The sequence below is a fragment of the Dendropsophus ebraccatus genome, chromosome 1 (assembly GCF_027789765.1).
Source record: "Dendropsophus ebraccatus isolate aDenEbr1 chromosome 1, aDenEbr1.pat, whole genome shotgun sequence".
NCBI classification, from domain to species: Eukaryota; Metazoa; Chordata; class Amphibia; order Anura; family Hylidae; genus Dendropsophus; species Dendropsophus ebraccatus.
Genome location: NC_091454.1, coordinates 73382040 through 73403098, shown reverse-complemented (window position 1 = coordinate 73403098; position 21059 = coordinate 73382040). Strand labels below are relative to the sequence as shown.

The 21059-nt window shown below is 48.2% G+C and overlaps 1 protein-coding gene across 2 annotated transcripts in view; it reads left to right on the top strand.

The window, feature by feature from the left end:
* Nucleotides 1-21059, top strand: part of GFRA3 (GDNF family receptor alpha 3) — a 60026-nt gene that overhangs the window by 13001 nt on the left and 25966 nt on the right. Inside the window, exon 1 of one of the 2 annotated variants that reach the window (XM_069972904.1) lies at nt 14251-14446. The exons of the other annotated variant lie outside the window; for it this stretch is intronic. Within the exon in view, the coding sequence (XP_069829005.1) occupies nt 14407-14446 (40 nt within the window). The 5' untranslated portion in view covers nt 14251-14406. Of the gene's footprint in view, nt 1-14250; nt 14447-21059 lie in introns of those variants that run through there. 2 annotated transcript variants of the gene reach the window in all.

Genomic DNA, 21059 nt, shown 5'->3' with positions numbered 1-21059 from the left:
GTTACATAGGACTGCAGGTGACTACTACATTATCTGTACTCAGAGGGATATCACTGTGTTATCTGTGCTGTTACATAGGACTGCAGGTGACATCTACTACATGATCTATACTCAGAGATATCACTGTGTTATCTGTGCTGTTACATAGGACTGGAGGTGAAATCTACTACATTATCTGTACTCAGAGATACCACTGTGTTATGTGGTGTTACATAGGACTGCAGGTGATATCAGGTGATTTCTCCAGGTTGCAGAAGTTCAAACTTCATCGTGCCCTGGTATGCTGGTGTCTGTATGTCTGTATACATGTGTGCTGGTGTCTGTATACATGTGTGCTGGTGTCTGTGTGTGAGATCAATTCTAGAGAACTGGCTCATATATCCCATTTTCCCCAGTGGCTTAAAATGTAACCTCTGTTATACAGTTATAAAATTGTAGAAGCTAAATGTGAACAAGGTGCAATTCAAATAGACACTTACTTGTATAGCTGACTCTTGTGCTCTGTATGCAGTGCATTATATTCACCCCCACAACGTACAATTTATAGCGTGTCTACAAGCCCAGCGGGGCTCATTATGATGGAGACTAAAACTTATACAAGAGTGGGGTAGGGGTTCCCCTGTATTCAGAATGCTGTTGAGTGCTCGGCAATGCCCCGTCTGGGATTATTGAATTTCGAGGGTCTATGCAGAGCAGGATAAAGACACCTCTGCTGCACAAACAGGATCTCCTAGAAAGCGTTCTCACCGCCATGTATTCCCTATCACTAGCTTGGGTGAGCTAAACTAGTCTGCCAGGGGGGGGGGGGTGATTTGTATATGCTCACTAACATGGAACAGCCTCATTATATTAGCCTTATCAACATATTCTATGTTAGTGAGCATACCGGGGGGGGGGGGGGGGGGGGGGGGATATTGGTGAACATATACAAATCACACAGCCCCCCCCCCGGACCCTCGAAATTCAATAACCCCAAACGGGGCATTGCCTAGTACTCAACAGCATTCTGAATACAGGGGAACCCCTACCCCACTCTTGTATAAGTTTTAGTCTCCATCATAATGAGCCCCGCTGGGCTTGTAGACGCGCTATAAATTGTACGTTGCAAGGGTGAATATAATGCACTGCATACAGAGCACAAGAGGCAGCTATACAAGTAAGTGTCTATTTGAATTGCACCTTGTTCACATTTAATTTCTATAATTTTATAACTGTATAACAGAGGTTACATTTTAAGCCACTGGGGAAAATGGGGAATATGAGCCAGTTCTCTAGAATTGATCTGAACCAAATTATACCTCCCAGCAAGGCGTGGGGCCAACACACTATTTTTTTTTTTTTTTATTAATGTGGGGGGCCCAGACACTTTGGTTGTATGGGGCCCCGAAATTCCTGATGGCGGCCCTGGGTCCAGCAATACATCTGTCTACACTGTACTACAACTCCCAGCATACTCTGAGGGCTGCAGACTGTCAGTACATGCTGGGAGTTGTAGTGCCTGCAGCTGTTGTAGTTAGGTCCTATACACTGTATGCTTTGTGACATATAAGAATACATAGATCTGTGGGGGCTCAGTGCAGGGAAGTGACCCCAGAACAGCACTAATAGGGAATAGAACAAAAACATCTACCACTATCCCCTATTAGTGATGTTCTGGGGTCACTTCACTACACTGAGCCCCCACAGATCTATGTATTCTTATATGCTACAAAGCATCCAGTGTATAATGCACCTAGGACCCAACTACAACAGCTGCAAGCACTACAACTCCCAGCATTTACTGACAGTCTGCAGCCCTCAGCATATGCTGGGAGTTGTAGTGCCTGCGGCTGTTGTAGTTGGGTCCTAGTTTAAAAGTTTGCGCTAGTGTACTGTAGTGACCGCAAGGCTGTGTCAGTACACTACCGCAAACAATACACTGACCCATTTAGACCCCAATGGTACACAGGCTCTGCACACTATAGAAGTGATTACAGTGCAGTTACTAATGACTCACAGGTGACGTCTTCTCCGATTGCCGTCGCTCACTTTTTGCTTTCTTCTCCATCTGGCGCAGCAATCAAGAAGACTTCTCCGACCACAACTAGTCTGCAAGCAGGCAGCTGGGGGTGACTGGGGAAGGGAGGCAGCTGGGGGTGACTGGGGAAGGGAGGCAGCTGGGGGTGGCAGGGGAAGGGAGGCAGCTGGGGGTGGCAGGGGAAGGGAGGCAGCTGGGGGTGGCAGGGGAAGGGAGGCAGCTGGGGGTGGCAGGGGAAGGGAGGCAGCTGGGGGTGGCAGGGGAAGCCGCTGGGGTGACAGGGGGAAGGAAAGCAGCTGGGGTGACGGGGAGGGGGAGCAGCTAGGGGTGGCAGGGGGAAAATCTGGGGAGGCAGAGGGAGCAGCTGGGGGTAGGGGGAGGAGCAGATGGGGGGCAGAGGGATCAATGTGGGGCAGAGGGATCAGCTCGGGGGCAGCAGCTGGGGTGGCAGGGGGAGTAGATGGGGGGCAGGAGGAGCAGCTGGGGTGGCAGGGAGAAGATTGGGCAGCTGGGGTGGCAGGGGGAGAAGATGGGGGACAGGCGGAGGAGCAGATGGGGCAGGGGGAGAAGATGGGGGGCAGGAGGAGCAGCTGGGGGGCCGGGAGAGCAGCTGGGGGTGCTGGTGGAGAGGCTAGGGGGTGCAGGAGGAGAGGCTAGGGGGGGGGTGCTGACGGAAAGGCTGGGGGAGAGGCTGTGGGGTGCAGGAGGAGAGGCTGGGGGTGCAGGAGGATAGGCTGGGGGGAGAGGTTGTGGGGTGCAGGAGGAGAGGCTTTGGGGTGCAGGAGGAGAGACTGGGGGTGCAGGAGGAGAGGCTGTGGGGTACAGGAGGAGAGGCTGGAGGAGAGGCTGGGGGTGCAGGAGAAGAGGCTGGGGGAGAGGCTGTGGGGTGCAGGAGGAGAGGCTGTGGGGTGCAGGAGGAGATGCTGGAGGAGAGGCTGGGGGTGCAGAAGAAGAGGCTGGGGGAGAGGCTGTGGGGTGCAGGAGAAGAGGCTGTGGGGTGCAGGAGGAGAGGCTGAGGGGTGCAGGAGAAGAGGCTGGGTGAGGCTGTGGGGTGCAGGAGGAGAGGCTGGGGGGTGCAGGAGAAGAGGCTGGGGGAGAGGCTGTGGGGTGCAGGAGGGGAGGCTGGGGGGTGCAGGAGGAGAGGGTGTGGGGTGCAGGAGGAGAGGCTGGGGGTGTAGGAGGAGAGGCTGGGGGTGTAGGAGGAGAGGCTGGGGGTGTAGAAGGAGAGGCTGTGGGGTGCAGTAGGAGAGGCTGGAGGAGAGGCTGGGGGTGCAGGAGAAGAGGCTGGAGGAGAGGCTGGGGGTGCAGGAGAAGAGACTGGGGGAGAGGCTGGGGGGTGCAGGAGAAGAGGCTGGGGGAGAGGCTGTGGGAGAGGCTGTGGGGTGCAGGAGGAGAGGCTGTGGGGTGCAGGAGGAGAGGCTGGGGGAGAGGCTGGGGGGTGCAGGAGGAGAGGCTGGGGGGTACAGGAGGAGAGGCTGGGGGAGAGGCTGGGGGTGCAGGAGGAGAGGCTGTGGGGTGCAGGAGGAGAGGCTGGAGGAGAGGCTGGGGGTGCAGGAGAAGAGGCTGGAGGAGAGGCTAGGGGTGCAGGAGAGGAGGCTGGGGGGTGCAGGAGAAGAGGCTGGGGAGAGGCTGTGGGGTGCAGGAGGAGAGGCTGGGGGTGCAGGAGGAGAGGCTGGGGGTGCAGGAGGAGAGGGTGTGGGGTGCAGGAGGAGAGGGTGTGGGGTGCAGGAGGAGAGGGTGTGGGGTGCAGGAGGAGAGGCTGGGGGGTGCAGGAGGAGAGGCTGTGGGGTGCAGTAGGAGAGGCTGGAGGAGAGGCTGGGGGTGCAGGAGAAGAGGCAGGAGGAGAGGCTAGGGGTGCAGGAGAGGAGGCTGTGGGGTGCAGGAGGAGAGGCTGGGGGGTGCAGGAGAAGAGGCTGGGGAGAGGCTGTGGGGTGCAGGAGGAGAGGCTGTGGGGTGCAGGAGGAGAGGCTGGGGGAGAGGCTGGATGGTGCAGGAGGAGAGGCTGGGGGGTGCAGGAGGAGAGGCTGGGGGGTGCAGGAGGAGAGGCTGGGGGGTGCAGGAGGAGAGGCTGGAGGAGAGGCTGGGGGTGCAGGAGAAGAGGCTGGGGGTGCAGGAGAAGAGGCTGGGGGAGAGGCTGGGGGGTGCAGGAGGAGAGGCTGGGGGGTGCAGGAGGAGAGGCTGGGGGGTGCAGGAGAAGAGGCTGGGGGGTGCAGGAGAAGAGGCTGGGGGGTGCAGGAGGAGAGGCTGGGGGTGCAGGAGAAGAGGCTGGGGGAGAGGCTGTGGGGTGCAGGAGGAGAGGCTGGGGGTGCAGGAGAAGAGGCTGGGGGGTGCAGGAGAAGAGGCTGGGGGGTGCAGGAGGAGAGGCTGGGGGGTGCAGGAGGAGAGGCTGGGGGGTACAGGAGGAGAGGCTGGGGGGTGCAGGAGGAGATGCTGGGGGTGCAGGAGGAGAGGCTGGGGGTGCAGGAGGAGAGGCTGGGGGTGCAGGAGGAGAGGCTGGGGGGTGTAGGAGGAGAGGCTGGGGGTGCAGGAGGAGAGGCTGGGGGTGCAGGAGGAGAGGCTGGGGGTGTAGGAGGAGAGGCTGTGGGGTGCAGTAGGAGAGGCTGGAGGAGAGGCTGGGGGTGCAGGAGAAGAGGCTAGAGGAGAGGCTGGGGGTGCAGGAGAAGAGGCTGGGGGTGCATGAGGAGAGGCTGAGGGAGAGGCTGTGGGGTGCAGGAGGAGAGGCTGTGGGGTGCAGTAGGAGAGGCTGGGGGTGCAGGAGAAGAGGCTGTGGGAGAGGCTGTGGGGTGCAGGAGGAGAGGCTGAGGGGTGCAGGAAAAGAGGCTGGGTGAGGCTGTGGGGTGCAGGAGGAGAGGCTGGGGGGTGCAGGAGAAGAGTCTGGGGGAGAGGCTGTGGGGTGCAGGAGAAGAGGCTGGGGGAGAGGCTGGGGGGTGCAAAAGGAGAGGCTGGGGGTGCAGGAGGAGAGGGTGTGGGGTGCAGGAGGAGAGGCTGGGGGGTACAGGAGGAGAGGCTGGGGGGTGCAGGAGGAGAGGCTGGGGGTGCAGGAGGAGAGGCTGGGGGTGCAGGAGGAGAGGCTGGGGGGTGTAGGAGGAGAGGCTGGGGGTGCAGGAGGAGAGGCTGGGGGTGCAGGAGGAGAGGCTGGGGGGTGTAGGAGGAGAGGCTGTGGGGTGCAGTAGGAGAGGCTGGAGGAGAGGCTGGGGGTGCAGGAGAAGAGGCTAGAGGAGAGGCTGGGGGTGCAGGAGAAGAGGCTGGGGGAGAGGCTGGGGGTGCATGAGGAGAGGCTGAGGGAGAGGCTGTGGGGTGCAGGAGGAGAGGCTGTGGGGTGCAGTAGGAGAGGCTGGAGTAGAGGCTGGGGGTGCAGGAGAAGAGGCTGTGGGGTGCAGGAGGAGAGGCTGAGGGGTGCAGGAGAAGAGGCTGGGTGAGGCTGTGGGGTGCAGGAGGAGAGGCTGGGGGGTGCAGGAGAAGAGTCTGGGGGAGAGGCTGTGGGGTGCAGGAGAAGAGGCTGGGGGAGAGGCTGGGGGGTGCAAAAGGAGAGGCTGGGGGTGCAGGAGGAGAGGGTGTGGGGTGCAGGAGGAGAGGCTGGGGGTGAAGGAGGAGAGGCTGTGGGGTGCAGTAGGAGAGGCTGGAGGAGAGGCTGGGGTGCAGGAGAAGAGGCTGGAGGAGAGGCTGGGGGTGCAGGAGAAGAGGCTGGGGGAGAGGCTGGGGGTGCAGGAGGAGAGGCTGGGGGTGCAGGAGAAGAGGCTGGGGGAGAGGCTGTGGGGTGCAGGAGGAGAGGCTGGGGGAGAGGCTGGGGGGTGCAGGAGGAGAGGCTGGGGGGTACAGGGGGAGAGGCTGGAGGGGGGTACAGGAGGAGAGGCTGGAGGTGGGGTACAGGAGGAGAGGCTGGAGGGGGGGTACAGGAGGAGAGGCTGGAGGAGGGGTACAGGAGGAGAGGCTGGAGGGGGGGTACAGGAGGAGAGGCTGGAGGGGGGGATACAGGAGGAGAGGCTGGAGGGGGGGTACAGGAGGAGAGGCTGGAGGGGGGGATACAGGAGGAGAGGCTGGACGGGGGGTACAGGAGGAGAGGCTGGAGGGGGGGTACAGGAGGAGAGGCTGGAGGGGGGGGGGTACAGGAGGAGAGGCTGGAGGGGGGGGGTACAGGAGGAGAGGCTGGAGGGGGGGTACAGGAGGAGAGGCTGGGGGAAGAGGGAGCGGCCGGGGGAGCAGAGGCAGGTGAGGCAGGCTTGGCAGGTCCCCCCTTCACATGCAGCTTTGGTCCGGTGAGCTTCCGGCACACGCTGCCTCTATCACTGGCCGGAAGCTCACAGCTGCAGCCCCGCGGTCCAGGAACTTCTCTCCTGCTCGGCGCGATGACGTCACGTGCGCCGCTGCCGAGCAGGAGAGAAGGACCGCAGGGCTGCAGCTGTGAGCTTCCGGCCAGTGATAAGAGGCAGCGTTTGCCGGAAGCTCACCGGACCGAAGCGGCACAACCCCCCCACGGTCGCGGACCAGGCACCCGTGGGCCGGTGCCTACGGCGGCGGGGGTAAAAAAAAAATTTTTTTTTAGAAAAAAAAAATATTGTTCCCTGCGGGTGCCGCCACCTGCTGGGCGCCGCCCTAGGCACCGGACCACGGGTGCCTAGTGGTAAATACGGCCCTGCTTACATATGCCAAATGGATATGGAGAGGGGCTTATATTCTTAAAGGGGTAGTGATTAATAATTACACTGTGGGCAGGGGATGGGGGGAACATCATAAAGAACCTATACTTATTGGTCCCTGTGCCCTCACAGCACCGCACCACCGGGCTCCCGAACCTTGGCGCATGTCATCTGCTCTCCATTTCTTAGTATGTCATGATGGAAAAGGGTAGGAGAAAGCCCACTCAGCCAGTCAGTGACTGCAGTGGCATCCCACCCCAGTCACTGACTGGCTGAGCTAGCAGGGGGCATGAGATTGGGAATATCAATGGGAGTCCTGGGGTGGGATGCGGCACTGCGAAGGCATGGGGACCGATAAGTATTGTTTCTTCCCACTTTTCCTGCCCGGACTTCTCCTTTAAGCTTGCTCTAGTGGTGGCTGCAAGCAGACAATATGTTAGTAATTGCTGTTTGTTATTAAATAAACCTGCACAGAATTTTGAACCAATTAAAGTAAATGTCCACTTTAAAGTCTTGACTTGTCTTGAGATGTTACAGAAGATGCCAATGATGGAGTTTCATGAGCTTGATCACTTCATGAGAAAGAAGCGTAGTGGTTTTCCCTTTTGCCCCTAGCTTTTTATATCTCTGAAAGGAAGCTTTGTGATAAGATATATAAAGAATCTCAAATCTAAAAACCAAAGGAGTATGTTACCTTATATAGCTGGAAACTGGGCAATGATTTCAGATCTCAACCATTGCAATCTTCTGAGAACATGACATGTTTTAAGAAATATTTGGTATATAACTAAAAGGAGATAGATACAATAGAATGGTATTCCTATCTCCAATATTTATAACATATCCAGAAGATATGCCATAAATGTCTTATAAATGCGGATCATGCCTCTGGGTCATTCGACTATCTAAAGAATGAGGGCTTCCTGGCATTGCCCAGCATGTTTGCAGCAGCAGAATTAGTCTGAAAGACAAAAAACAGGCAGTTTAGCTCTATATAAGCTAAAAAATAAACATTCTGCAGAAGTATATAGCGCTGCTTACTAGAGATAAGCGAATAGTGAAATATTCGATTCGATTGGATTCGATTCGAATAGCTCCCGATATTCGACTATTCGATCGAATATCAAATCCCACTATAGTCTATGGGAGAAAAATCCTTGGGACTTGGAATTCAAGATTCGACCACTAGGAGGTCACCAAGTGGCAAATGAAACCTCAGGAAATGATGCCAACACCTCTAGAATGCATATGGGACAGCAGAGGAAGCATGCCAGGGTACATGAACGGAACGTATTAGGTGGTGTGTAATATTAGCATATGTTTGTTTCTTGTTTATTCAGTACATGTGTGAAATACAATTGTTTGCAGAGTTATATATTGCCCAGCCAGTGATGTGAATTGCACATATGAATATATATATATATATATATATATATATATATATATACACACTTTCAGTATTACGCCACTATCTCAGACTATCAACTATAGACTACAAACACAATATAACCGCTTTGTGTAATGGGAAAAAATACTTATTTAATATAAATAAAAAAATAACTTATTTAATATACAGCCGTATACTGGATATAGAATTGTTTTTACAACAATAGAAATAAAGGGCTGGTCAGCGCCTTCCATGGACGCAGACTGCGCAAATTTCTAGAGTCGAGATAACAGCTATATTATCCCACACACTGTATACAGCCATATACTGGATACAGAATTGTTTTTACAACAATAGAAATAAAGGGCTGGTCAACGCCTTCCCTGGACGCACACTTCGCAAATCTCTAGAGTCAAGATAACAGCTATATTATCCCACACACTGTATACAGCCGTATACTGGATATAGAATTGTTTCTACAACAATAGAAATAAAGGGCTGGTCGGCGCCTTTACTGGACACAGTAGAGATGAGCGAATGCTATTTGATCGAATAGCTATTCAATCGAATAGTACGCTACGAAGTATTCAACCACGGTCCAATATTCGTGCTAAAACGCAGTAAAAATTTGAGTCGCCCTCCCACATCCCCTGGCGCTTTTTTCCAGCCAATACACATGCAGGGGGTAGGGACAGGCACTAGGAGAAGGCAGGACTTAAAAAAAAAAATTCTGTGATTGGCTGGCTAAACCATGTGAACTCCTGAATAGAAGAATAGTGATTTGAGATTCGTGTCACTTGCTGGTTGGAACTAGAGAGGGACAGACTGTAAAACAGGGAGAGGAAGGTTTTAGGTCAAGGTAGGTAGGAAGGGACCCCCAAAAGCCCTTGTTAGGGCTGATACTATATAAAAGCAGACATTTACAAGCTGCTGTGACACAAGCAGTGTGTCTACACTGTATAAGCTGTAGTGAGATAGGCAGTGTATACACACACTGTATAAGCAGTTGTGAGACAAGCGGTGTGTCTACACTGTATAAGCTGTTGTGAGACAGGCAGTGTATACACACACTGTAGAAGGATTTGTGAGACAGGCAGTGTGTATACACTGTATAAGCTGTTGTGAGACAGGCAGTGTATACACAGTGTGTATAGCCACTGATAGTGTATACGGCTGTATACTGAAATTGTGGGATAATACCTTTTATCTTGCTTTCACAAATTTGCGCAGTCTGCGTCCAGTAAAGGTGCCGACCAGCCCTTTATTTCTATTGTTGTAAAAACAATTTCTATATCCGGTAAACGGCTGTATACAGTGTGTGTGATAATATAGCTGTTATCTCTACTCTAGAAATTTGCGCAGTGTGCGTCCAGGGAAGGCGTTGACCAGCCCTTTATTTCTATTGTTGTAAAAACAATTTCTATATCCGGTAAACGGCTGTATACAGTGTGTGTGATAATATAGCTGTTATCTCTACTCTAGAAATTTGCGCAGTGTGCGTCCAGGGAAGGCGTTGACCAGCCCTTTATTTCTATTGTTGTAAAAACAATTTCTATATCCGGTAAACGGCTGTATACAGTGTGTGTGATAATATAGCTGTTATCTCTACTCTAGAAATTTGCGCAGTGTGCGTCCAGGGAAGGCGTGGACCAGCCCTTTATTTCTATTGTTGTAAAAACAATTTCTATATCCGGTAAACGGCTGTATACAGTGTGTGGGATAATATAGCTGTTGTCTCGACTCTAGAGATTTGCACAGTCTGTGTCCAGGAATGGCGCTGACCAGCCCTTTATTTCTATTGTTGTAAAAACAATTCTATATCCAGTATACGGCTGTATATGAAATAAGTTGTCTGAGTATTTTTTCCATTATACAAAGCGGTTATATTGTGTTTGGAGTCTATAGTTGATAGTCTGTGATAGTGGCGTAATACTGAAAGTGGACATATATATGCAATATATTCATGTGTGCAATTCACATCACTGGCTGGGCAATATATAACTCTGCAAACAATTGTATTTCACAAGTGTACTGAATAAACAAGAAACAAACATACGCTAATATTACGCACCACCTAATTCGCAGGCAAGTACCGCTAGACCAAAAGGTACACTTCTACTTTACGTTCATGTACCCTGGCATGCTTCCTCTGCTGTCCCATATGCATTCCAGTGGTGTTGGCGTCATTTTCTGAGGTTTCATTGGGCACTTGGTGACCTTCTAGTGGTGGAATCTTGATTTCCAAGTCCCAAGGATTTTTCTCCCATAGACTATAATGGGATCCGATATTCGATCAAATAGTCGAAAATCGGGAGCTATTCGAATCTAATCCAATCGAAACAAATATTTCTCTATTCGCTCATCTCTACTGCCTACCAATCTACCTCAGTTATGAAACCAACCAAATTTGGTTTGTTTTGGGGGTCTTAGTTCTGTACTTCCTGACTGCTCAGTACTACAATTCCAATAATGCATTGCTTTCCATCAGCTGTTAATCACAGCCCTCCCACACTGCCTACTCCTCTCCCACAGCACTTGTGAAAGCTGTTGCAAAACTTTTCATTTTACTGCAGACTATTGTACTATCAGTGAGGTTGCAGCACCTGCTGCATTCACTCTCTCTCTCTGCTTTTTTTGTAGCAGCATTCATCAGAAGGCGCCATACTGTAAAGGGGGGGGGGGGTGGAGCTTGAGCTCAGAGATAAGATCCAGCCGAGCCTTCTGTGACATCAAGATATACTGTCTACGTAAATAGAGAGGAGCCTTGAAGCTGTATCAATACATATTTTGTAGTTCTAATTTCCTGTCAGTGGTGAATCATGCAAAAGCACATTTAGAACACTATATTAGTAAGTTATGTATCTTGGGACTGTGTAAACAGTGTAAGCTGTTTACTTAACTCACATGTTATGCAAACCATATAGCTTGCAGTGCTCTGCTTTTTCACTCCCAGTAACTATTATGGATGTTATGCAAATTGCATAAAACAGCCTGTTTGGTTGCAATAAAAGTGAAAGTCATACAAACTATTAACATGCCAAGTGACTACACAGGTCAATGCACTTTCTTCTTGTGTAGGTTTACTACACTGCAGAAAAAGGACACCTCAAAATAGATTTCCTATTGAAATGTCTAGCAATGTCTTTTATCCTTTGTCTCTTGGTCTCGTTTAGTGTTTGCGCAACTAGGGGATTATAAAAGAAAAATGCACCCGTCAGTCACTGTGCACCCTGCTGAAAACAGTGCTTTCAGTGGATTGACTGTGTGAACGAGTGAATGGAACAAGCTACAGTATTCAGAATATAAAAATCTATGAAAAGCAGCACTACTCCAAGTGAACATTTCAGGGTGTCAGCTGGAAAGGCCCTTGATAAGGGTTCAGTTACATATGGTGCGTTTACACAGGCAGATTTATCTGACAGATTTTTTAAGCCAAAGCCAGGAAACGGGTCATAAAGGAAAGACTGAGATTTCTCCTCTTTTCAAATCCACTCCTGGCTTTGGCTTCCAAAATCTGTCAGATAAATCTGCCTGTGTAAACGCACCCATAGATATGCAGTAGATGCCCGCATGGCTAAAACCACATGCTAAATACAGCAATGTTTCAGCTCCCTCCCACAGGGCATGTTGGTTTGTATGACTTTCACTTTTCCTTCTCTGCAGGGCTGTGAATATATTACTTGGGCTAAGTGGTGCACCTGACTTGTACAGTCTGAACAGCCCAAACTGTTGTAATCCTAGACTTTAGATTTTTTTTTAAAAAAGAGACTAAACACAGGAAGTCCTGACCAGTACAGAGTGCAATGACTTAAAGGGGTTATCCAGCGAAATAAAAAAAAATTTCAAATTAAGAAAAAATTTGTAATTTATTTCGATTTAAACATTTCAAGTGTTCCCATACTTATCAGCTGCTGTATGTCCTACATGTTTTTTCTTTTCAGTCTGACACAGTGCTCTCTGCTGACTTCTCTGAACTGTCCAGAGCAGCAGCAAATCTACATAGAAAACCTTTTTTTCAAAAATATCTAATCACAGAAAGTGCCGTGTTTTCCATATTAACTAAAAAATAAATAAATAATGAATGTAATTGCTTTATATCACATCTACTTTTGATTTACATTTTGAAAGTTATGATGACAGGTACATTTTAAGCTGGTCAAGCGCATGAGATAAGCGTCAGCTGGCACAAATTTCTGCATGATCTGTCTCAGGCTATTGGTGCGTTTACACAGACAGATTTATCTGACAGATTTTTTAAGCCAAAACCAGGAACAGACTAAACAGGGATCAGGTCATAAAGGAAAGACTGAGATTTTTCCTCTTTTCTAATCCATTCTAATCTAATCCAATCTGTCTGTGTAAACGCACCATATCTCATGGTCACGCATAGTGTTTAATTAACGATATTTTGCTTCGATTTTGAGTCAAATTAGCTGGGTGAACACCAATGGGCGCTATTGACTCTTCATCTGCCATGGTGACTTTACCAAAGTAGAACAGTAGGCAGCACTTTTTGTCCAATATTTTGACAGAAGCAACAACACAGGTAGGGAATTGTCTGTTCTGTGGTTATCACTACTTGATTTATGTACAGAAGGACCTTATTCTCCCCATTGTATGGTCAGTGCCATTATAGCAAAACCATCTAAAGAACAATGCCTCCTTGTTAAAAGGAACACATTGACTTCACAAAAAACAGCCTCTCCACAATCTGTGTGTGCTCAACATAAAGAACAAAAAAGCATGGAGTGTCACCAGGAGCAGCAGAGCTGAGAGAGTGCAGGGCAGAGCTGAGAGAGTGCAGGGGAGCGCTGAGAGAGTGCAGGGCAGCTGAGCTTAGAAAGTGCAGGGCAGCGCTTAGAGAGTGCAGGGTAGCAGAGCTGAGAGAGTGCAGGGTAGCAGAGCTGAGAGAGTGCAGGGTAGCAGAGCTGAGAGAGTGCAGGGTAGCAGAGCTGAGAGAGTGCAGGGTAGTAGAGCTGAGAGAGTGCAGGGCAGCGCTGAGAGAGTGCAGGGCAGCAGAGCTGAGAGAGTGCAGGGCAGCAGAGCTGAGAGAGCAGGGTAGTAGAGCTGAGAGAGTGCAGGGCAGCAGAGCTGAGAGAGTGCAGGGTAGCAGAGCTGAGAGAGTGCAGGGTAGCAGAGCTGAGAGAGTGCAGGGTAGCAGAGCTGAGAGAGTGCAGGGTAGCAGAGCTGAGAGAGTGCAGGGTAGCAGAGCTGAGAGAGTGCAGGGTAGCAGAGCTGAGAGAGTGCAGGGTAGCAGAGCTGAGAGAGTGCAGGGCAGCAGAGCTGAGAGAGCAGGGTAGTAGAGCTGAGAGAGTGCAGGGCAGCAGAGCTGAAAGAGTGCAGGGTAGCAGAGCTGAGAGAGTGCAGGGTAGCAGAGCTGAGAGAGTGCAGGGTAGCAGAGCTGAGAGAGTGCAGGGTAGCAGAGCTGAGAGAGTGCAGGGTAGCAGAGCTGAGAGAGTGCAGGGTAGTAGAGCTGAGAGAGTGCAGGGCAGCGCTGAGAGAGTGCAGGGCAGCAGAGCTGAGAGAGTGCAGGGCAGCAGAGCTGAGAGAGCAGGGTAGTAGAGCTGAGAGAGTGCAGGGCAGCAGAGCTGAGAGAGTGCAGGGCAGCAGAGCTGAGAGAGTGCAGGGTAGCAGAGCTGAGAGAGTGCAGGGTAGCAGATCTGAGAGAGTGCAGGGTAGCAGAGCTGAGAGAGTGCAGGGTAGCAGAGCTGAGAGAGTGCAGGGTAGTAGAGCTGAGAGAGTGCAGGGCAGCGCTGAGAGAGTGCAGGGCAGCTGAGCTGAGAGAGTGCAGGGCAGCTGAGCTGAGAGAGTGCAGGGTAGCAGAGCTGAGAGAGTGCAGGGTAGTAGAGCTGAGAGAGTGCAGGGCAGCGCTGAGAGAGTGCAGGGCAGCAGAGCTGAGAGAGTGCAGGGTAGCAGAGCTGAGAGAGTGCAGGGTAGCAGAGCTGAGAGAGTGCAGGGCAGCTGAGCTGAGAGAGTGCAGGGCAGCTGAGCTGAGAGAGTGCAGGGTAGCAGAGCTGAGAGAGTGCAGGGCAGAGCTGAGAGTGCAGGGCAGCAGAGCTGAGAGAGTGCAGGGTAGTAGAGCTGAGAGAGTGCAGGGCAGCAGAGCTGAGAGAGTGCAGGGCAGCGCCGAGAGAGTGGCGGGGGCGGGGCGCAGAGCGGGGCTCGGGTGGACACACCACTCGGCTCAATTACTTCTCAGTCACTGCCGAGGAGAGAGGCTCCCACTACCACTGCCTAAAGTTCCTGACAGAGTATGACTACTCCCATCATCGTGGCGCACTGGCTGGGGATGGAGCTGCTGGCATAGAGCCTGGATATTAGCTCTGGGACCTGTGTGATAGAAGACTCGGCTGCTGCTCCCCATCATGATGGGTTTGGGGGTCATCCTGCTCTTTGTGAAAGCTGGTGAGTGTCTCTTCTGTTACTCCTCTATAGACAGGTGATGGTGCCCCGGGCAGCGCTGTACACAGCACTGTGTATCACCGAGGGATCGGTGCTGTACAGGTGTTGGCTATTGTGACAGCAGACACAATGGAGATTAGTGCCAGCCATCACCTGCAGACAGCCTGTAATATGGCAGGGGCACTCACCCAGCACATTGCCCCGTCACTCATGGTGTTTGCCCAGGATTTATTAGCAGAAGTGTTTGTTATTAGGGACATGCAATGAGTCCCATAATGCACCAGTGCGCAGGTTGTACTAGATATTACCTGGTTACAGGTGTAGAATTACTACAACTCCCATCAGCTGCCCTCCCAGCTAGACATTAGAAGTAGGATAAGATTCTGCCCCAGACCAGTAAATCCTGGTGGGGACAGCTCTGGCTGCTCTATGGGCTATGTAGACATGTCTGCTGTTCCATGCTCTTTGTGGTTCTTAGGCTAAGTGCATAGATGGACTTACATCAGGTCTTTGATGTGATTGGGAATTTAATAGAGTTCCCAGATGCCACAGACTTCTCTGTTATCTCATCACATATGTTCCTGGCAATTCTTATCTATCTTATTTTTTCAGTCCATGTTTGAATAGGCTGTAGGTAGCTTTTACTGGCTCCATATGTTGTGGACCTAAAAGTCCTAAAATCCTTAGCTGGACTCTGGTTAGAAAAAAATTGGCCAAAATTCTTTACAATGGTTAACATGTCATTTTATTTGGTGTGATATAATAATGAATCATAGTACTCAGAAAAGAGGTGTAGTCTGGTGCATCAAATACAGGGCTTGTTTCAGCTCTGGTGCTGCAACATTTTAGTGACAGCTCTGAGCTTTTTCCAAGCTTGAAAAAGGCTCCAGGCTGGAGCTAAAAAGTTCCATGTATTTGACCACCAGCCTGTTGGATGGATAAACCTCTTTTCAGAGTGCAGGTTTTTTTTTCCAGTGCTGTGGTCCTTATCTTATGTGAATGGAGAAGTTACTCTGAAGTGCTGATTTCCCAGAATTTTTCTATATATTTATATATGTGTGTTTCCAGACTGAGTCCTATTGGATGGGACAGCCTTTCCTTTTGCAGATCCATACTACCATGCTTCAATCCTCATGTTAGCTTGCTTCATGGGTCCCTTGTCCTTTCTGTAGTAATCTGTCCGTTGCAGTTATTAGGATTACCTGTATGGTGTATTTGTGTGGGGACCACCCTTTGTGTCTAGAAATAAGAGGTTTAACACACAAACCCCTTCAGAGTTTTTTTTTAATGAGTTTCATTCCTTGTAGTAGATGTCAGTCTAATAAAACTTTCACCTATATCTCATATAGAGTGCCATCGAGTACGACATTGCTTTATTAAAAACTCTGAATTAAAGTGATTTCCTAAGACAGATCTGAATGTACCCAGTTCCTATACTGCCAGGGAAATAAACTCATATGCATGTTCAGTCTGAGCTAGATAGAGACACAGCCAAGTGATGGACCAGGTTTCCTCATTTTAAGATTGGTGGGATTTACTGTTGGGGCACTGATGCTCTACGGTTCTGTATCCCTAGTAGGGATTGTGAGGGTCTAAAGCAGATACTGTACATGCATACATTTCCCAATTGGCTCTACTATGTAATGTCAAGCAATAGTGGGAAGTCGGGTACTGACGGGAAATCCATGCCCCTAACTCCTGACATTGTATTGTTACATTATGAAGGAAGAATTCAATTCACATAGTAAATGACATCACCAGCAATTAAATATGAAGGGCAAAGTGAATTCTGCTTGGAAAAACCACTTTACTTGCTCATAATGCTGTATTATGTATTATTGATGGATTTCTACAGTGTATGAAGGAGCCGTGAACATACTAAACAAGGGCACAATATCAAAGGTGTAATAAGATTATTCTGTATCCTTGTCTGGAAGCAGTAGAATCATTAACATTACTGATTTATAGGATATAGTACCTATTTTACTTTTCGCCTTGTTATAGTAAACTTGCTTGTGGTATCCATGTGCGTATACGTAGGAAAACTTCTGGGTGCACAGTCACATGATGGAAGCCAGAAAAGTGTTGTTATGGCCTCTAGTTGGTTTCTGGTGGAGTTTGCAGTTTTCTTCTGGATGGATGATAGCGTCTAACTGTATAGCAGAAGTATACATTAAGGGTCCACAGAAACATACCTCCAGTGTTGAGAGAGCCTTATGTGCACAGTGCTTAAAAAACTGATTTTAATCCAGAATTTAGGGTGAGATTTATCAAACTGGTGTAAAATAGAATTGACTTGGTTGCCCCTAGCAACCAATCAGATTCCACTTTTAAATCCTCACAGATTCTTTGGAAAATAAAAGGTGGAATCTGATTGTTTGCTAAGAGCAACTAAGACAATTCTACTTTACACCAGTTTGATAAATCTTCCCCTAAGTCCCTAAGTACTGATCTTAGGGTGGACTCAGACTAGATGTTTTTCTTGGTTAAAAAACACAGGGGTCTAATGTTAGCCGGGAGTTAATGTGAAGAAATTTAACACAATACTTACAAAATATTTTTTCTGGGCAGTTGTTTTGGCTTTTTTGGTGCATGTGCAGATTTTTTTTTAACTGCAGCGGGGCCTTTATTTCGAGTTTTCCAATAGAAATGGTGGCATTTTTCCCCCACAGACTTCTATAAAGAGGTAAAAACTGCCAGAAAAAAAACCATTATGTCTAAATTAAGGATGGTTCGAACCTGCCGAATGCTCAGCATCAGATTCCCGCTGTCTGCCCGCTCCGCGCAGCGGGTGGATACAGTGGGAGGACCGCCTGGAAAACTGGGATACAGCCTATAGCTATGGCTGTATCCCAGTTTTCCAGGCGGTCCTCCGGCTTTATCCACCCTCTCCACGGAGCGGGCAGACAGCTGGAATCATTGCCGAGAGTTCGGGTTCGTATGAACCCGAACCTCGGCAGGTTCGGACCATCCCTAGTCTAAATGCATATTATTGTTTTTTCCCCCTAATTGCTAGAAAAATTGCATCGATAAAATGCCAGAGTATTGCCTATAGTAATTTACCCTAAAATGAGAAACCGACAATTTAAAAAAAAAATAAACCACAGGAAGCACTGCTGGGTGGTTTTTAAGCCCCAAAAATGTTGTGGAAAAGTTGTGTCTAAGGGAAGCCTTAAAGGGGTTATCTGGGAAGCAGAAACTTGTTCTCCTTGGCGCTCCACCTCTTCTCTCTGACTGGAAGGCTGGATGCATGTCTTTGAGATGTTCAATAGCTGCCTGATGTTACCGATTTTGTGGCAACATTGGGCAGCTGTAGGACAGGGGAGTGGTTTCACCCGCATGCAATACTTGCGACATGCACCCACCCCCCTCCCTGGTGAGAGGGAGAAAGTGGAGTGCCGAAAGGCTCCATGGATAACCCTTCTAAAGGCGTTCTGCATGGCGTTCTGCATGTTGGACAGTATTACCTTCTGCATTAAGTAGATCAGAGTATCCCCTTCCAGAGATCTCCAGCATACAACTTTAGGCTATGTTCCCACAGTGTAACAACAATGGCCGTTCCGCGTTGCTCTTATTGAAATTAGCGGGATTAACCAAATATATGGTTGTTTTTCTGGTCTTGGCTTTCTTTAACATTTCCTTTCTGGGAAATAGCGGGCCACTTCTTAAATTGTAAGTGCCCTTGGTTGCCCAGATCCAATTACACCTCGGCAAAAAGTCATTAGGATACTAGTTATAAAATTAATGATTCCCTCATATGATGAAATTTATAGGCACTATATAACGAAGATATTCACTATAAAGAGGATAGATAATTGAAGACCGGAGTCGTAAAAGGCTAGGGTCATGTTGAACATGCCACTTGCAATGAAAGTTAATTAAAGATTACAGTGATATGACATATAGATGATGGTGTTTTACATTTTATCAGTAGGTGACCCTCCCCTTCTCCTAGCATGATAACATAACGATTATTATAAGGCAGATGCAATGTACAGGGGACCAAAATATAGAAAAGACAGAAATCATTGAACTGAGTCTGTGTTCAATGGACCGCCAGAGTACCTAAAATTCTTTGCTTGGCAAAGTAGTAATGGGCCCCAAATGTTAGCAGAAGACAGTCCTATCTGCAGATAAATTTGCAGCCAGTCACTTGCTTCTTTGAGGTGTTTCTTATGGATTGTATTTAGAAATAAGCTACATGACCTTATCGCTGATATTTCTGTGGATGCATTGATGCAATGAAATGTTATTTCACTCTCACTGCTATAGGGTGGGTTTACTCTACGGAATCCGTGAGCATACTGTTGCTAGAACCTGTTCAAGACCACGCATCTCTCTGCCTGTGCCATAGACACCATTCTATGCACGCGCGGATTGCGCATTCCAACGAAGGAAGTGACATGTGAATTCTTTCGGCGGATAGCCGAATCGGCCCGCCCATAGAATGGTGTCTAGGAAGCTGGTGGAAAGTCGCACGGCCGTGAGCCCGTACTAGCGACGGAATTCGCCGGAAGTTATCCACACGGATTCCGTAGTGTGAACCCATCCTTAGAGAGAATAAGGTGTGCCTGGGTGACCAGGTGCTATATAGATACTTTTTAGAAGGTAAATCTAGAAAAGGTATGGAGCAAGGCAGTCTGGTTAATCATACCCATAATGGTGCATTTACATGTTCTGTGAATACGGTCCGTGCAAGGAAGATGTGCAACAGACCGGATTCACAAGCCTCTTGGCTTATTGTATCATTATGATGCCGGGAGGTTGTCAATTAGAACATTGCATTTTAATATTTTATTACTTAAGATAAAAACATTGTAAATGCATATTTTATGTTTGTTGCATTGTGTGTACTTCCATAAATAAGCAACTCATACAGATGAAAGTATATACATGGTGAGCCAAAAGTCTCCATACAGAAAGAATAGTACTATCGAAAGGTCATAAATAGTCTTCAGAATACTCCCTAGTCCTTCTCTGAAATATCTATATCTGAGGATGTATTCTTCTCACATAATGAAAAGACTTCAGTAATCTTCAAAGGAGATGAACTTGGCCAGCTGCCAGACCTAGTGACATGGGCAGGACACCAGTATCAATACAAAATACATCAGACGAGGGCAAGAATTTTTGCTATGCAAAACAGCCTAGACTTATGTTCTGGTTAAATTTATTTCTCTGTATTAAATTTATGAAACTACAGTTATAGCAATAAGTAGTCCAAGGAAGTGATCCATTGATGCATCAATGTAACGTCTAAAAAAAAACAAAAACAAAAAAACTAAGGCATCTAGTAATGGTTAAAGGGGTTGTACAGTGTTTATATATATATATATATATATATATATATATATATATATATATATATATATATATATATATATATATATATATTTATTTATTTATTTATTTGACATGGCCAGACTGGGATAGAAATATAACACAGCAGAACTGCTGCCTGGTCCCTGCTACCAGTGATTAGCTGAGAATTGATTTCTATAATGACAAGGACCAGGAAGTGGTGAGATGCTCGGCAATCCCTTTTATGTCTTAATCAAAATATATTTGTTTATTAGAAAAATAAAACTATAAAAATATTTGAAAACAAATGTCACTGAATGTTAGATTTATTTAGAACAAATGAACAATATTATATTTAAGGGTGGGCAGTCACTATTACTACTAGCTAACAAACCTTTGACATATCTTAGAGAATGTCAAAAGTTTTGATTGGTTGGGGTCTGGATCTTCAGTTCCCCCCTGATCACTACAATGACCCAGCTAAGTGCAACTCTTGCCGTCTTGCTGCTCTTCCCGTCTTACTGCAGGAGATCTATAATAGATCTATTGAGCATGTCTCCTGCAGCAAGATGGAGAGATGTTCAGTCATGTACTTCTCCTGGCTAATCATAGGGGTCTAAACTAAACTTGGACAAACATGGAAAATATTCTAAATAAACATTTTGAGGGACATTTACTAAGGAGTCTGATTTGTGTGACTATTCTAACGAGGATTGGTGTATATTTTGTTCCAATAGCTTGTGACTAATTTATTAAAATGTAGCAGTACCATAGTGAATGCATCTAAGCAAAAATTGTGCAAGCATATTCACCTGGTAGTGACTAGACATATTTCTGCACTAGAGATGAGCGAATCGGGTTCGGGTTTGAGTAGCGGGGGCTGCTGAACTTGGATAAAGCTCGTCTGGAAAACATATATACAGCCAATGACTATATCCATGTTTTCTACATAGCCTCAGGGCTTTATCCAACTTCAGCAGCCCCCGCTAATCAAATGCCGAATGTTCGGGTTCGGATTGACTCAAACCCGAACCCGGTTCGCTCATCTCTAGTCTGCACCTGTTTGTGTGACTTTTTAACAAGTTGCAAATGATAAATTGGCCGCTAATCCCAGATAATGCAAACTTTGTAGGTGTATACTCAAAACAGGCAAATTACAAAAAAAGTTGCATCCAATAAATAGTCGCCTGTCGAATACTGGTTAATAAATAGAACTTAGACCGAAAATGGGTGAAAAATCCAATTATCCACCTAAAAATAGGCGCAAAACCCCAATTGTCCCCCTTTCCCCCTTTGTCACCATATTCCATACTAT